The following is a 14,307-nucleotide window of genomic DNA, read 5'->3' as shown; positions in this document are numbered from 1 at the left end:
GTTAAAAATAATTTTGACCCATACCGACAGACAGACAAGATAAACTATAAATAATAATAAATAAATAAATATTATAGGACATTATTACACAAATTGACTAAGTCCCACAGTAAGGTCAATAAGGCTTGTGTTGAGGGTACTTAGACAACGATATATATAATATATAATTTTTTTTTTATAAATACTTAAATACATAGAAAACACCCATGACTCAAGAACAAATATCCATGCTCATCACACAAATACATGCCCTTTGATTTGAACCCGGGACCATTAGCTTCGTAGGCAGGGCCACTACCCACTAGGCCAAACTATAAGCGTTCCGAGTGCCATTTTGGCTACGGAACCCTAAAGTAGAGGATTAATAATGATTTGTATATACCTATAGAAATAAAAACCTACACCACGTGTAGACTGTGTACCTGAACCAATTTATCTTTGAAGTTAATTATGACACTCATAGTCATCATCTCAATTCGTCCTGCTATGAAAACACAAAGAATTTGTTTCTCATTTCAAATGAGAAAATGAGAGCCTGCCATTATATTGTTGTACTCTGCGTAAGTTTTTCGTTCAAGCAGTTCTACTACTATACTTATTTGGCGTAATGACCCTATATGATTCTTGGCCGCCAACAAAAGAGCACGCCATTTTACCCGGTCCTGCGCCGCTTCACGCCAGTTTTCACTGACGCCGAGCTCACGAAGATCTAACTCCACTCTATCCGCCCACCGATACTTGGGATGACCCACAGGACGGCGTTCAGTCGGTCGACCCAAATATGGCCTCTTTACAGCACGATCTTCAAGCAATCAAGCAATATAGAAGTAGTGTATAAGTAGATACTGTCCAAAACCTCGTCACTGTCATGTCTACTTTATACTTAATTAATTGTCAAAAGGGATGAAAGCAAGTGCATAGGGATTGGGCATTAAGCTGGCGATACACACTAGGGTTTTCGCTACGTGCACGACCGTCACGCCACCTAGCATCCGCAAATCTAGCGGAAAACGTCAAATCACTACATCTTATAAATAGTCCCACAAACTCAAAAACTACTGAACAGATTTTCATAAGGTTTTCACTTATCGATAAATTGATTCTTGAGGAAAGTTTAAGTGTATCATTTAGTAAGGGTTTTTGTAAATTGGTTGAAATTTGAGGACGTTTGCTAACGATGTCGGAAAAAATCACGCTGTCTAGGAGATTTGATGGAAAACGCTGCCTAATCCGTTTGAGCTATATCAATACAATGTATGGTAGGGTAGTCTCTCTTTCATTGGTCTACAAAAAAGTCCGCGATGGTGTGTGTATATTTTAAGGAAAATTTACTACACCCATTTTTAACATGTAGAAAAAGATCACTTAATATGTGGTATTTGCAGAGCTATTTACACGGATACAGTATTAATCGTTATCAAATTAAATACGTTAGTTATATTCTGGTCGGTAGTTATACAGATAATAATGGTACATCACACCATACAATGTAATTGAATATCATAGGAGTTATCGTGAATTAAAAAATCCATTTTGTGCATATAATTTGCACGAAATGTTAAAGACGCTTACCTTTGTTAGCGCTAATTATTTCCACCGCAAGCGCTGCGATCGCTTAAGGGGGTCCCGAACGCCGATGACCTTCTCATATTAGCTTATCATATTAACAGCAACGGCTGTAAGCAATATAGTATAGCTTATTTACTTCAAAGTTGAACTTGAACAATTATAGGCCAAAAATCTGGTTTACTGGCCATAACTTTTGTGTTAATTAGTTTAAAATTAAAATCTCTGACCAGTTTTTAGAGACGTCAAAGACGAATCCAAATGTGTAGATCAGCAATCTGTAACGAAAAAAGTGTTTCATTAGACATTGTTTAAAAAAAGTTTTTATTTCTTTCAAAATCCGGCAGACCAGAATGAAGATAAAAGATTGAAAAACATATATATTCTACAGTGCAAATGTATTAACGACTCAAAACTTGTCAAAATTCGATGAAAACCGCGGGGAGCCCCTACCGAACCGGGGAGTAGATATCGGTACTATCGGTATCGAGACTAATAGAGTTAAGAGTTCAAGCTCGGCCGAATTTCACCTTCCCATACACTTCCCAAAATTCGATGAAAACCGCGGGAGCCCCTACCGAACCGGGGAGTAGGTATCGGTACTATCGGTATCGAGACTAAAGCTAAGAGTTCAAGCTCGGCTGAATTTCACCTTCCCATACACTTCCCAAAATTCGATGAAAACTGCGGGAGCCCCTACCGAACCGGGGAGTAGGTATCGGTACTATCGGTATTGAGACTAGAGTTAAGAGTTCAAGCTCGGCCGAATTTCACCTTCCCATACACTTCCCAAAATTCGATGAAAACCGCGGGAGCCCCTACCGAACCGGGGAGTAGGTATCGGTACTATCGGTATCGAGACTAGAGTTAAGAGTTCAAGCTCGGCCGAATTTCACCTTCCAATACACTTCCCAAACTTTGCACCTACAATGACATGAGGTATATCTAGTCATGTAGTTAGTTTATATAGCACCAGTTTATAAAACAAATAAAATAGAGCAAAAACAAGTTTTGTATACTTACATACTGCTGTGGCGCAGCGACCCGAAGTGGATCTTGGCCTCCGATACCAAAGACCGCCATGCTTCTCTGTCCAAAGTGTGAAGTTTTGTATGAAAAACTTAAATTCGCTGTATTTTTTAACTATGGTATCTGAAGTTACATGGCACACAGCTACATACCGCTAGGCAAGGGCTGGTGGCCTAGCGGTAAAACCGTGCGACTCGCAATCCGGAGGTCGCGGGTTCAAACCCCGGTTCGTACCAATGAGTTTTTCGGAACTTATGTACGAAATATCATTTGATATTTACCAGTCGCTTTTTGGTGGAGGAAACATCGTGAGGAAACCGGACTAATCCCAAAAAGGCCTAGTTCACCCTCTGGGTTGGAAGGTCAGATGGCAGTCGCTTTCGTAAAAACTAGTGCCTATGCCAAATCTTGGGATTAGTTGTCAAGCGGACCCCAGGCTCCCATGAGCCGTGGCTAAATGCCGGGACAACGCGAGGAAGAAGAGGTATCTGAAGCTACATAAACTAATTATACAACTAGACATACCTGATTCTAATGTAAGACCAAAGTTTCAGAACAAGCTAGCTAGTCGTTTTAAACTGAGAGCGTAACTACGTTTGTATGGAGAACCAAGCTTGCTGGGGTCCTTTAAAGTCACATCCACAGCAGCAAAGTTATGTAAAGACCCTATTTTTGAAGTTTTTGAAATTAATATTCTTTTTCCCTATACCGATAGCAAGGTTCAACCGCCAACTGCAAGATGGAGCAAAAAGTTTCTTTATGATTTTTTTTACCTTAATAACTTGCGCTTAGGTCACATTCACTCCTTCATTCGTTCAATTCTGTTTTTGGATTTGTACTCTGTGTACCTGTGTGTGTAAATCATTCCCTTTAAGTCTCCTGGCGATACCTTTAATTTATTTCGTAGAAGCATAGAAAGGAATGGCCAATTGGCTACTTGACAGTTTTTTTGTAAATAATAATATATCAATCGATCTTGATTTTCCTAAGGATCAAATGTCTATATAGGACTCATGGCATTTAAGCAACACAAAGGTCAGAAAATAGAGTTAAAGTCTGATGCTCGCACTCGACGATTGAAACGCCTCTAACAAAATGATATTGTAATGGGACATCATATTACATTAGTCCGTCCTAAATGTATGGAATATAAAGAAACTTGCTATTTTGACCCTGGAATATTGCGTTTATGTACATATATAGTTATAATACAATTTATTTTCAATAAAATGTAAGGAATCGAATTTATTTTTGAGACTGGAGCCTTGTATTTTTTTTAAACTTAATTTGTCTTATTAATTCCACTTTTCTTATAATGGATGGCTGTTTTTCTATTCATTTAGCTAAATTTTGTAGTCCGGCTTGAAGGACCACGTTGTTTGAATAAGTTGCTACTTGCTACGTTACCAATCATTATTTTGAAATGTGACGGTTTCTTACAAAGATTCTATGATAAACTAGCATTACCTAGTATGCGTCTGGAACAGCGCCATCTATCAGGAAATTGGGACAACAAACTATACAATATTCAACATGTGTCAAGTACCCAATTATTATTTAGTATATATTCATACGGATTTTTTAGTAATCGTTAATTTTTTAACTGGCGTTTATATTGACAAAGATAATTCGGTTGCAGGTGATGCTTATAGTCACGGCTTTTGGTTATCCAAGAAAACTAGCTGGAAGTAAGTAATGGTATACTTATTATACGTACATTATGTTTAAATGTACAGGTTTCTTAAAAAAAGTTTGTTTTACAATACTACCGGTAAATACCCGATATTTACCTACCCGCGAGTAAATACGCAGGTTGTTAATTTTCTAAATGTGATTACATTAAAGACGCATTTTTTCAAATTAAAGAACAGGTTTTGAATAGGTTCATATGATAGATAATTATCCTCGAAAAATCAACGTACGTGCATTACATCACCAAATTAGTTAGAAGATTTGCCGATAGATGGCGCTGTACACAACTTTACTTAGCATAGGTACTTCTAATCAAAAACCTTTATAGTTACACAAGATAATTCAAAGTTTGTACGGAACCATCGGTGCACGAGTAAAACGGACTCGCACTTGGCCGGTTATTTTTAACTTCTTGACTAGTAGAAATAATGATGGTTGAGACTAAAAAAGTACCAGATCTAACAGTCTCTATATGTTATCTACATTTTAATACATTCGCTGTATTCTAATACAAACGCTTCCCAGGTGTTCCAGAAGAAGAAGAAGAACCTATGTACGCTTCCGACGAAAGCAATAAAAAACCAATACACATCAGAAATCCAGAAAATATGACTCACAGCGTTAATCTAACTGAAATTGGTGACAAAAAAAATAAAACAATATACATTGCAAATCCAGAAAATGTAACAAATAACCCTAATGTAACTGAAATTGATGCCGCAGTGACTACAGACAATGTTACTGACAATAGCACATCAGTAGAAAGCAATAACACTTCAGAATATGAAAATGATAACGAGGAAGAATATGAAGAGGAAGGTGAAGAGGAAAATGAAAACAATGACGAAATTGAATCAGTGACTCCTCATGATGACGAGAAGGGAAATCCAAAGGAAACTAAGCATGAGGTTGTAGATGAAGCGAAAATGCGCGAGCTACGACGAAATAAGCGTAAAGGTAAATTGACTCAAGTAATATAAATCTACATTGCTAATTATTGATGAATACTGAGAATAAAATTAAAATTAAACTGTTTAACTGTCTTGTGACTTCAAGCCATAAGTCTAATCTTTTTATATGAACAAAATACTTGATAATGATAATACAATAAACAATGATAATGTGCAATGTGCAATATCTTAGATGAAACATATGAGTGCATATCTACGAGGGCTGGTCCCAAAGTCATTAGCTGCTCCAGCTCGACTCATGCAAATACAATTTATTTATAGTATTGTGAGAGACTTTAAACTAATGCGAATAGTTTTTTACTAAAACTGTTTTGTATGGAGGGAGAATTTTTTTCGAAAAACGGCAATTTTAATCACAATTAGGTAGATAAATTTCGTGTTAATATCTTTGAAAATCGAACTTCAATATACATACATTTACATGCTAAGGTGACGCATCGTTAAACAATAAAATCTATAAATGCGGTGCTTGCTTGATTCCCAAAATATGGTTTTGCGCTAGCTTATTTTATAATACAAGGTTGTATGCGGCAACACGGGCTTTACCGCTTAAAGTAAAAAACAAGAATTTATCTTAAATCACAACTACAGTATTGAAGTGTGTGCTTAAAGTAATCTACAAAATATAGAGGCTTGAACCGTTCCCATTTGCCTATAAAACGAAAATGTTTGTTTCACAAGAGGCAGCTTTGCTACAACTTTCTCTGCTATAAAAGTTTACCAATCGTGTATCGGCAACTACAAAAATGAAGTCGATGCCATGAATAACCATTTCACCGACCAATACTTTCATGAGTTTTGTAATTGCCGAGATAAATCAAGATACCTGACGCCAAAATTTACAATGCGTCGTCTTATTTTTTTTATATCTGAAATATCATTGTTGAATGACACCTATTGAATCTTAATTACGAATATCAATCAAAACGATAAATACGCCTAAAAGTAATATTTTATTGAAAAGCTTGATTATATCACTATTGTATACAATACTTTTACTACGAGTCATCAAAATAATACTTTTTTTTACTATAAAACTTAAATAAATAATGAAAATTAGTAAATTTCTCAGTACACAAAAATTAAGTACAGCTACTTTTTTGACCCACCTTACTTAGATTTAAAACGCTGATTCAGCTGAAATTTGGCGTACTTGCGTAATCCAGTAACAATGCAATAATATCTATATAAAAAAACCTACACCATCGACCATGCAGTCGGAAGGTAGTCAAAATACTCCGCGGTGAAAAGCACAAACACATTATAATTATTATTAATATTAGACTCACTAGTAAGGTCCCGATGACGTGATAGACATACAAAGTAAACAAAGTATAATCAGCAATAAAAATGTGTATCAATATATTTTTAAAGTAACTTGTTGCATGAAGCGGTGGTGGCCGAGTGGATATGACGTCCGACTTTCAATCCGGAGGTCGTGGGTTCAAATCCTGACTCGTACCAATGAGTTTTTCGGAACTTATGTACGAAATGTCATTTGATATTTACCACTAGCTTTTCGGTGAAGGAAAACATCGTGAGGAAACCTGCACACATCTGCGAAGAAATTTAAAGGTGTATGTGAAGTCCCCAATCCGCATTGGGCTAGCGTGGGGACTATAGCCCGAGCCCTCTTGCACATGAGAGGAGGCCTGTGCCCAGCAGTGGGACGTATATAGGCTGAATTATTATTATTATATTGTTGCATGACTGCGGTTCATGTAACTAATAACATAACTTATCACAGGGCTTGTCAGAAAATGCGTGTATACCAGATACGTGCGCATCGAAGATGAGTTCGGCTGCGAGATGTGCACATGCATCTACGAGAAGGCGATGATGCTGTGCGCGCCGTTTGAATGCAAGGACCGTGGGTTCCTGGGCGAGGAGCTCGACCCGGCTACCTATAGCGATTATATTTTAGCCGTTCCGATTCATTTTAGCGGTGAGTATGTTTATTTTTTATACTAGTAAATAGTAAATCATATTGCAAGGTATCATTTTGCAATATTTTGTTGAGGAAGTGAAAGATTAGGGACGTTTATGCTTACGCTCCGTCTGCTGAGGGCCTAAGGATGTATGGACTTGCACTAAACACAAATCAAAATATAAAATAATTATATTAATGTGTGTATTTTAGATATAACCTAAAAATTAAACTACATAGACGTAGGTTTTAGTGCTATAAAACAATACTGAAAGATTTTTTTAGGTTTAGTGTTTTTTTCAAGAGGCAATGTATTTCGTACATAGATAAATAGATAGATAGATAAAATCTTTATTCAACCACAACTTACATGCTATGTGACATAAACAAATATTCAAAATTCAAAAATTTATTCTGCAAGTAGGCCTCAAGGGCTCTTTTACAAGTCAATACAACATTTATAGTAACATCATATAGTGACATGAAAAATTCATAACAACATTTATAAATACAACAGCCAATACCTGGGTAAACATTACATTATAATAATCTTAAAATAAATTATTACTACAATACAATAGAGATGTATAGTCTCTATGGTTAAAAACACATTAAATCTGGAGATGTAAAAGGTCCCCAATGTCAGAGTCAGAGAATGAGTATTTTAAGAACCCCCAGACCAGAGATCTCGGACCTTTAGTCCGAATCTGCCAGTTAAACATTGAAGGTATAAGTAAAGCCAAATGTGAATATATGTCTAAGCTGGCTGTAGATCATAAGATTGACATCATAAACCTCCAAGAAACTCACACAAAAGACGATCAGGATATCCAAATCAGAGGACTCATACCAGGTTTTACGCTCATTAAAGCACTGAACCACAGTAAGTATGGCATTGCCACTTATGCTCGATCCGCCCTGAAAGTGCTGAGCGTCATATACGCTAATGATTCGCAAAATAACTTTATAATCGTCATCCAGCTCGAGGACCTCAGGATTGCTAACATCTACAAACCCCCTCTTGCTACCTGGGCCGGTAATGGGATGCCGACCTTCCCTCACCCATGCATTTATACTGGAGACTTTAATAGTCATCACACATCATGGCGATACGCAATGAGTGATACAAATGGGCTGAACCTGGCACAATGGGCTGAATCAAGCAATCTCTTTTTAGTTTTCAATGCCAAGGACAGGGGCACTTTCCATTCAGCTCGCTGGAAAAAAGACTATAACCCGGATTTGACCTTTGTTACTAGGGACTCCTCAGGTACACCTCTTCCAACAGACAGGCTCGTCCTTCGGGACTTCCCCAACAGCCAACATAGGCCTATAATACTGGAAGTAGGGCTAAAGATTCCACTCACTAAATCAATGCCACTCCCTCGTTGGAACTTCAACCGTGCAGACTGGCCTAGTTATGCAGCTAAATTGGACGCAGGTGTCAGATTTATCCCTCCGACAGCACATAACTACACACGTTTCGTGGGATTGATTCTGTCTTCTGCTAAGGCCCACGTGTGTAGGGGTTTCAGAAAGGAGTATGTTCCTGGATGGAATGAACTTAGTGAACAGCTCTATAAAGACTACCAAAAAACGGGTGATAGCTCGATCGGCACTGAACTTCTAGCCACCTTGGACGAAAACCGCTCCAATAAATGGAGGAATACTGTCCAATCGATGGACTTCAGGCGTTCAAGTCGTAAAGCATGGAGGGTGTTAAACAAGCTTTCTGGTAAACAGTCATCGTCGCGTTCCGTACTTCCAATCCACCCTGATCAGATAGCAAACCGGTTAGTCTCTGTGTCCAGAGCAAAAGGAGACAAGCTGGAGACAAAAAAGGTGAAGAAAAAGTGGCAACAGCTGAAGGCCGAACATAAATCTGACCCCGACCTGTCAAAGCCCTTCACAGCGGAGGAAGTCAAACGAGCTATCAAAGGTCTTCAGCCTGGAAAAGCAGCAGGGGTCGATGAAATTTACAACGAATTCCTCATAAATCTTGGCTCACATGCCATTAAGTGGCTATCTTTATTTTTCTCCGAAATTCTAAAGTCCAACAAACTGCCTAGGTTATTCACAGAATCCAAAGTGATCGCATTACTGAAACCAGGAAAGAATGACGATGACCCCTCTAGCTATCGCCCCATAGCTCTACTGAGTAATGTGTATAAACTTCTGGAAAGAGTCCTGCTGAAAAGAATAGGGCCGCTTATAGACAATTTTATTCCAGTAGAGCAAGCGGGTTTCAGGTCCGGGCGCAACTGTACAGATCAAGTCCTAGCATTAACCACTCATATAGAGACGGGATACCAAAATGGACTTAAATCTGGGGCAGTTTTCATCGATCTAACAGCAGCGTACGATACAGTATGGAGAGAGGGGCTGGTTTACAAACTTTTAGTGGCAGTTCCCAACTTAGAAATCGTTCAACTTATATCAAGCATGCTTTCTCAACGACGGTTCCGCATTCACCTGGGTTCCAAGGTCAGCAACGTGAAGAAACTGAACAACGGGTTGCCTCAGGGCTCTGTACTAGCCCCTACCTTGTTCAATCTGTACATCCACGACCTACCTCCTACCCTGGCTCGTACGTTTATATACGCCGACGATATTTGTCTAGTCACGCAGCATAAGACCTTTAACAACCTAGAGCGGACATTAACGCAGGACATGGTTACACTAGCAAGGTATTTCAAAGCATGGCGCCTCACACCTAGCACAAGTAAGACCGAAACATGCTGTTTTCACCTACACAACAAATTGGCAAACCGCGAGCTCAAAGTTTCTCTCAACGGTTCGACCCTGAGACACAATTCTACTCCAAAATACCTCGGTGTCACCCTTGACCGCTCTCTGACCTTCAAAGAACATCTCACTTGTACGGGACGTAAACTACAAACACGCAACAACATCATTCACAAATTAACTGGTACATCCTGGGGAGCAAATGCTAACACTTTGCGTACATCTGCCTTATCGCTGGTATATTCCTCAGCTGAGTATTGCGCGCCAGTCTGGCTGGGCAGCGTTCACACCAACAAAGTCGATACGGAGCTAAATAAAACTATGCGACTCATATCCGGCACACTGCGTTCTACCCCATGCCACTGGCTCCCAGTTCTTTGTGGAATCCTGCCACCTGATTTGCGTAGAAAGGATGCGCTTATGAAAGAGACTTGCAAAATTAGAGGTAACCCAATTCTACCAATACACAGTGAATTCACGCACCCTGTAAATAGTCGCCTGAAGTCCAGGAACCCTCCCTACAGTATTGCGTCAACTCTTTCACAAGGAGACTACAACGCTAACCGGGAGTGGATGCAACTTTGGAGTACTGCAATGGATGGAAGGTTTGGATCGGGGATTATTCCGGGTAAGAAAATAGATGGGTTCGAGCTGCCGAGGCGGACATGGTGTAACCTTAATAGATTGCGGACCGGCCACGGTCGCTGTGCCCTATATAAATATCGTTGCGGGTGGGTGGAGTCTCCCGCCTGTCACTGTGGTGCCGAGGAGCAGAGTATCCGACATATTTTCCAAGAATGTCCATCTACTCGATATACTGGAGGCCCCCCGGAAGACCTGATCAAACTGAACGACGAAGCTATCAAGTGGATTAATTCTTTGGAGGTCGACTTATGATTTCTCTGTATCTGTATAACATGCCATACGATTAAATAAATAATGTCAGAGTACTAATACTAATAAAATTTGGAGGTGTAAAGTCTCTCCAAGTGTCAAAATAACAAGAGACAAAAAGAAAATTGACAAGAGACAAAGAAAAGTAACATACAATTGGACACTAATAGCAATAAGAGCAAAGAGTAACAATGAAGTACGTGTCTTATTTTTTGATTACTAGAGATATTAGCAGAGGGTCATGCGTTGTGGTAAAGTACATCATGAGCACTTGTGACAGTTGTGACGTCGTGTCATTAATGAGCGTTTTGATTTAAAACAAAGTAGTGATACATTGCTTGCTGAATTATTTTTTTAATTAAGTATTTAAATAATCCCCTCGCCCTCTCGCGCATGAGAGGAGGCCTGTGCCCAGCAGTGGGACGTATATAGGCTAAATTATTATTATTATTATTTTATTTAAATAAAAGTCGTCCATTTTTTATAAAACCTATGAAAGTGTGTTAATTACAGGCTAAACTGACTGTCCCTTGATTATGTGATCGTATCAAAAATACACGCTGTAAATGTACACTGTATGTACAATGTACCTCCACCTTCCATAGTACAATCCTGCCTGCCTGCCTCTAACCCGCCTCTCTCTCGGCTGTTGTCTGCCTCTAAATTTAATCAATTGTTTATTTTTCTTGTATATTTTTACTGAGGTGTGCCAATAAAGAGTATTCTATCTATCTATCTACAATGTAATGCCGTTGACACTAAATTTTGCTAAATAGTTTTATTTGTTCTATAGTTGTGTAGATGGCATTGCCATCTCTCTCTACGAAATCCGTAATATTTTCACTAGTATAAACTACTGCTCCAAGAACATACCTAATGCTCGCCCTAAGAGTGCGGTCTAAGGCAATATTAAAAGGACGGTTGTTGCCGGAATCGAGTAGCATAATAGTCCATAGATTAGTATATGTTATTACTGTAATAAATAAGTAGCTCTCGGTAATTTCCCATGCATGTCTCTACTAGTGCTGCCCCTAAGCGGACATGCTCTCAACTAATTGTTACTGTGTATTCAGTAACCCGCACACATGCACATACTTGTGTGTTCTTTACCTACAAGTAATAATGATAATACATAAAATGGTTTATGTATTCGTACGTGGTAGTATTTGTCGTAAACTACATTAATCAGTTTTTAGAATAAATAAATGAAAATGGATGTTGGATCAAGTACAATACAGGGTATTTATTTAGGCACCTGCAATAATTAACGGGCTGAATATATATGTAATATTGAGCCACTTTTACTATGGGACCAAACCCGAAATCGCGAAAAAAAATTACTCTCCCATAGAAAATGTCAAGGTCAGGCAGTCAAAATGTATAAAACAGTCATTTTTTTTGCGATTTTGGGGTTGGTCAAATAGTAAAAGTTGCTCAGTATGACCTATATATCCACTCATTATTTAACAGTAAAGTACTCGTAACAATTTATTTCCTGACTTTTTTTTAAAATAACAATCAAAGACAGATTATGGCATCGCCAAAGCTGAAGATGTAGACTCGAATTCGATCTTGATCACAATCTGTCGTTAAATATTAATTAAAATATATGTTAATGTCTGTTACAGAATACAGATGCGACCGCGGAGAGACGATTCAAGCCAGCCTCACCTGCGACTGTACGTGCATCCAGCAGGATATCCTATCCTGCCCGGTTGCCTGCCAGGTCGGCCGACCCCTCAGCTAGTGTGTTAACAGGTCGCTCATGGACGATGACACATGTTGAATTCCATAGAAAAAACCTAGTTAAATAAAGAGATAAAGATAAGATAAAGATAGATCATTATTCAAGTAGGCATATAATTACAATGCGCTTATGAAAGTCAAATAAAGCTACGATAAGTACGAAATACTTCATAAAAATGAATGGCAATAATAAAAAATACAAGACCGCTAAGTTCCAAAATCTAAGTATTTTTAAGTGATAAAAATGAAAAAAAAAAGAATTATACAATAAAAACATATTTTATAGCAACTATAGACATAAACGCATTATTTCACCGCCAAACACGCAATTTTCTTATTTTCCTTATTTCAAGACGGATTCTCAAGCCATTGCAACGTCACGATCACTTGCCGTTTTGTTAGGGGCCGTTTTGTAATTAGAGTACAATTATCAGATTAACGATTATTTCTGACCGTTGTATTGCTTTCATACAGACATTTGCTTTTATACAATGAGTCCCATACTACAGACATTTGATTCTCAAATTGAACCTGATCGTCTGATACACCCTTTATAGATCATATGTCTCAAAAAGGTCATCTTTTTTTTTTCTTGTACAGAATTTTTTAGGACTATAGATTGGCGATGAGGTTTGAATTGAGGTTTTTTTTCAGTCTTGCCCGTTAAAGGGTTAATAGAAACTTGTCATCTAGCCTATAAAATAAATAAATAAATATTATAGGACATTATTACACAAATTACACAAAAGTGAGTTTTATTGAATAGTGTTAACGTGTATTTTTTATACAACGACGGTGGCAAACAAGCATACGGCTAGCCTTAGGGTAAGTAGACACCGTAGCCTGTGGAAACCTGCAACTACAGGGTTGTTACATGCGCGTTGCCGACCCTTTAAAAGCCTGTTCACTCCTTTTAAATATGAAGACCCTCATGCTGTAGGCCCTCGAGAAAAGAGAGAGCTCATTCCATAACCGGAGCGTCCGCGGAAGAAGATTCCTCTTAAACAGCACTGATTCGAAAAATGACATACGATAACGATAAGTTCTGCAGTGGCAGCATGGTTCCATTTTTATCACTTGTCACTATGTCCGTCACTTTCGCGCTTACATACTTGTTAGAACGTGACAGGCACGGTGACAAATGATAAAGATCCGACCATCTCAGCCCTACAGATAAGTTCTCATTTAGATATCGTTTGTATATCGTACAACTGACAGAAACAGCTCGATTCGGGCAACCAATATCACTTTGACGTTAGAAATATCGTAGATAGATCTTATTGGGACAGCGGGAGCGGGATCGAAATAAACGTCAATTTTGACATCTCGCTTAGTTATCGATCTTTCCAAGATCTTAAATGTGTCTTAATCATTCTTCGAATCGGGCCGTGTGTTCTACCATTTAAGTGCTAGCGTGTGAGAATGAACACCTTGCATATAGTATATTCTGCAAGTAGGCCCTTAGAGCTCTTTTCCAAGTCAAATTGGACGCACGATTCTCATCTCCCCCGATCTCACACCAAAATACGGCAAATTCAACCTTAGCATGGACAACGTGGGTCGCAGTGGGACTTCGCACGCCACGCGCACCAACGTGTGTCAGGACGTCATTTCGTACAAAGCGTGCCCGTGCGCTGCTGTGTATGTGTCACATGTAGAACATGAGCTACACTTTGATACGAAGCGTTTTTGTACCCACGTGCGTAGCTCGACCGTGCATATGCAGTGGGGTTCCAG

The 14,307-nt window shown here is 38.7% G+C and overlaps 1 protein-coding gene across 1 annotated transcript; it reads left to right on the top strand.

Annotated features, from left to right (window-relative positions):
• The first annotated feature begins 4,237 nt into the window (after positions 1-4,237).
• Positions 4,238-12,658, top strand: LOC133531187 (uncharacterized). The gene is made up of 4 exons (XM_061869322.1): positions 4,238-4,283; positions 4,813-5,244; positions 7,006-7,203; positions 12,453-12,658. Exons 1-4 carry the CDS (start codon positions 4,238-4,240, stop codon positions 12,569-12,571), a joined length of 795 nt encoding a protein of 264 aa, XP_061725306.1. The 3' UTR covers positions 12,572-12,658.
• The last annotated feature ends 1,649 nt before the right edge of the window (positions 12,659-14,307 follow it).

This window comes from Cydia pomonella, chromosome 24 (assembly GCF_033807575.1).
Source record: "Cydia pomonella isolate Wapato2018A chromosome 24, ilCydPomo1, whole genome shotgun sequence".
Lineage (NCBI taxonomy): Eukaryota > Metazoa > Arthropoda > Insecta > Lepidoptera > Tortricidae > Cydia > Cydia pomonella.
The sequence above is the reverse complement of the archived record's forward strand: the minus strand, read 5'-3'. Positions and strand labels throughout refer to the sequence as shown.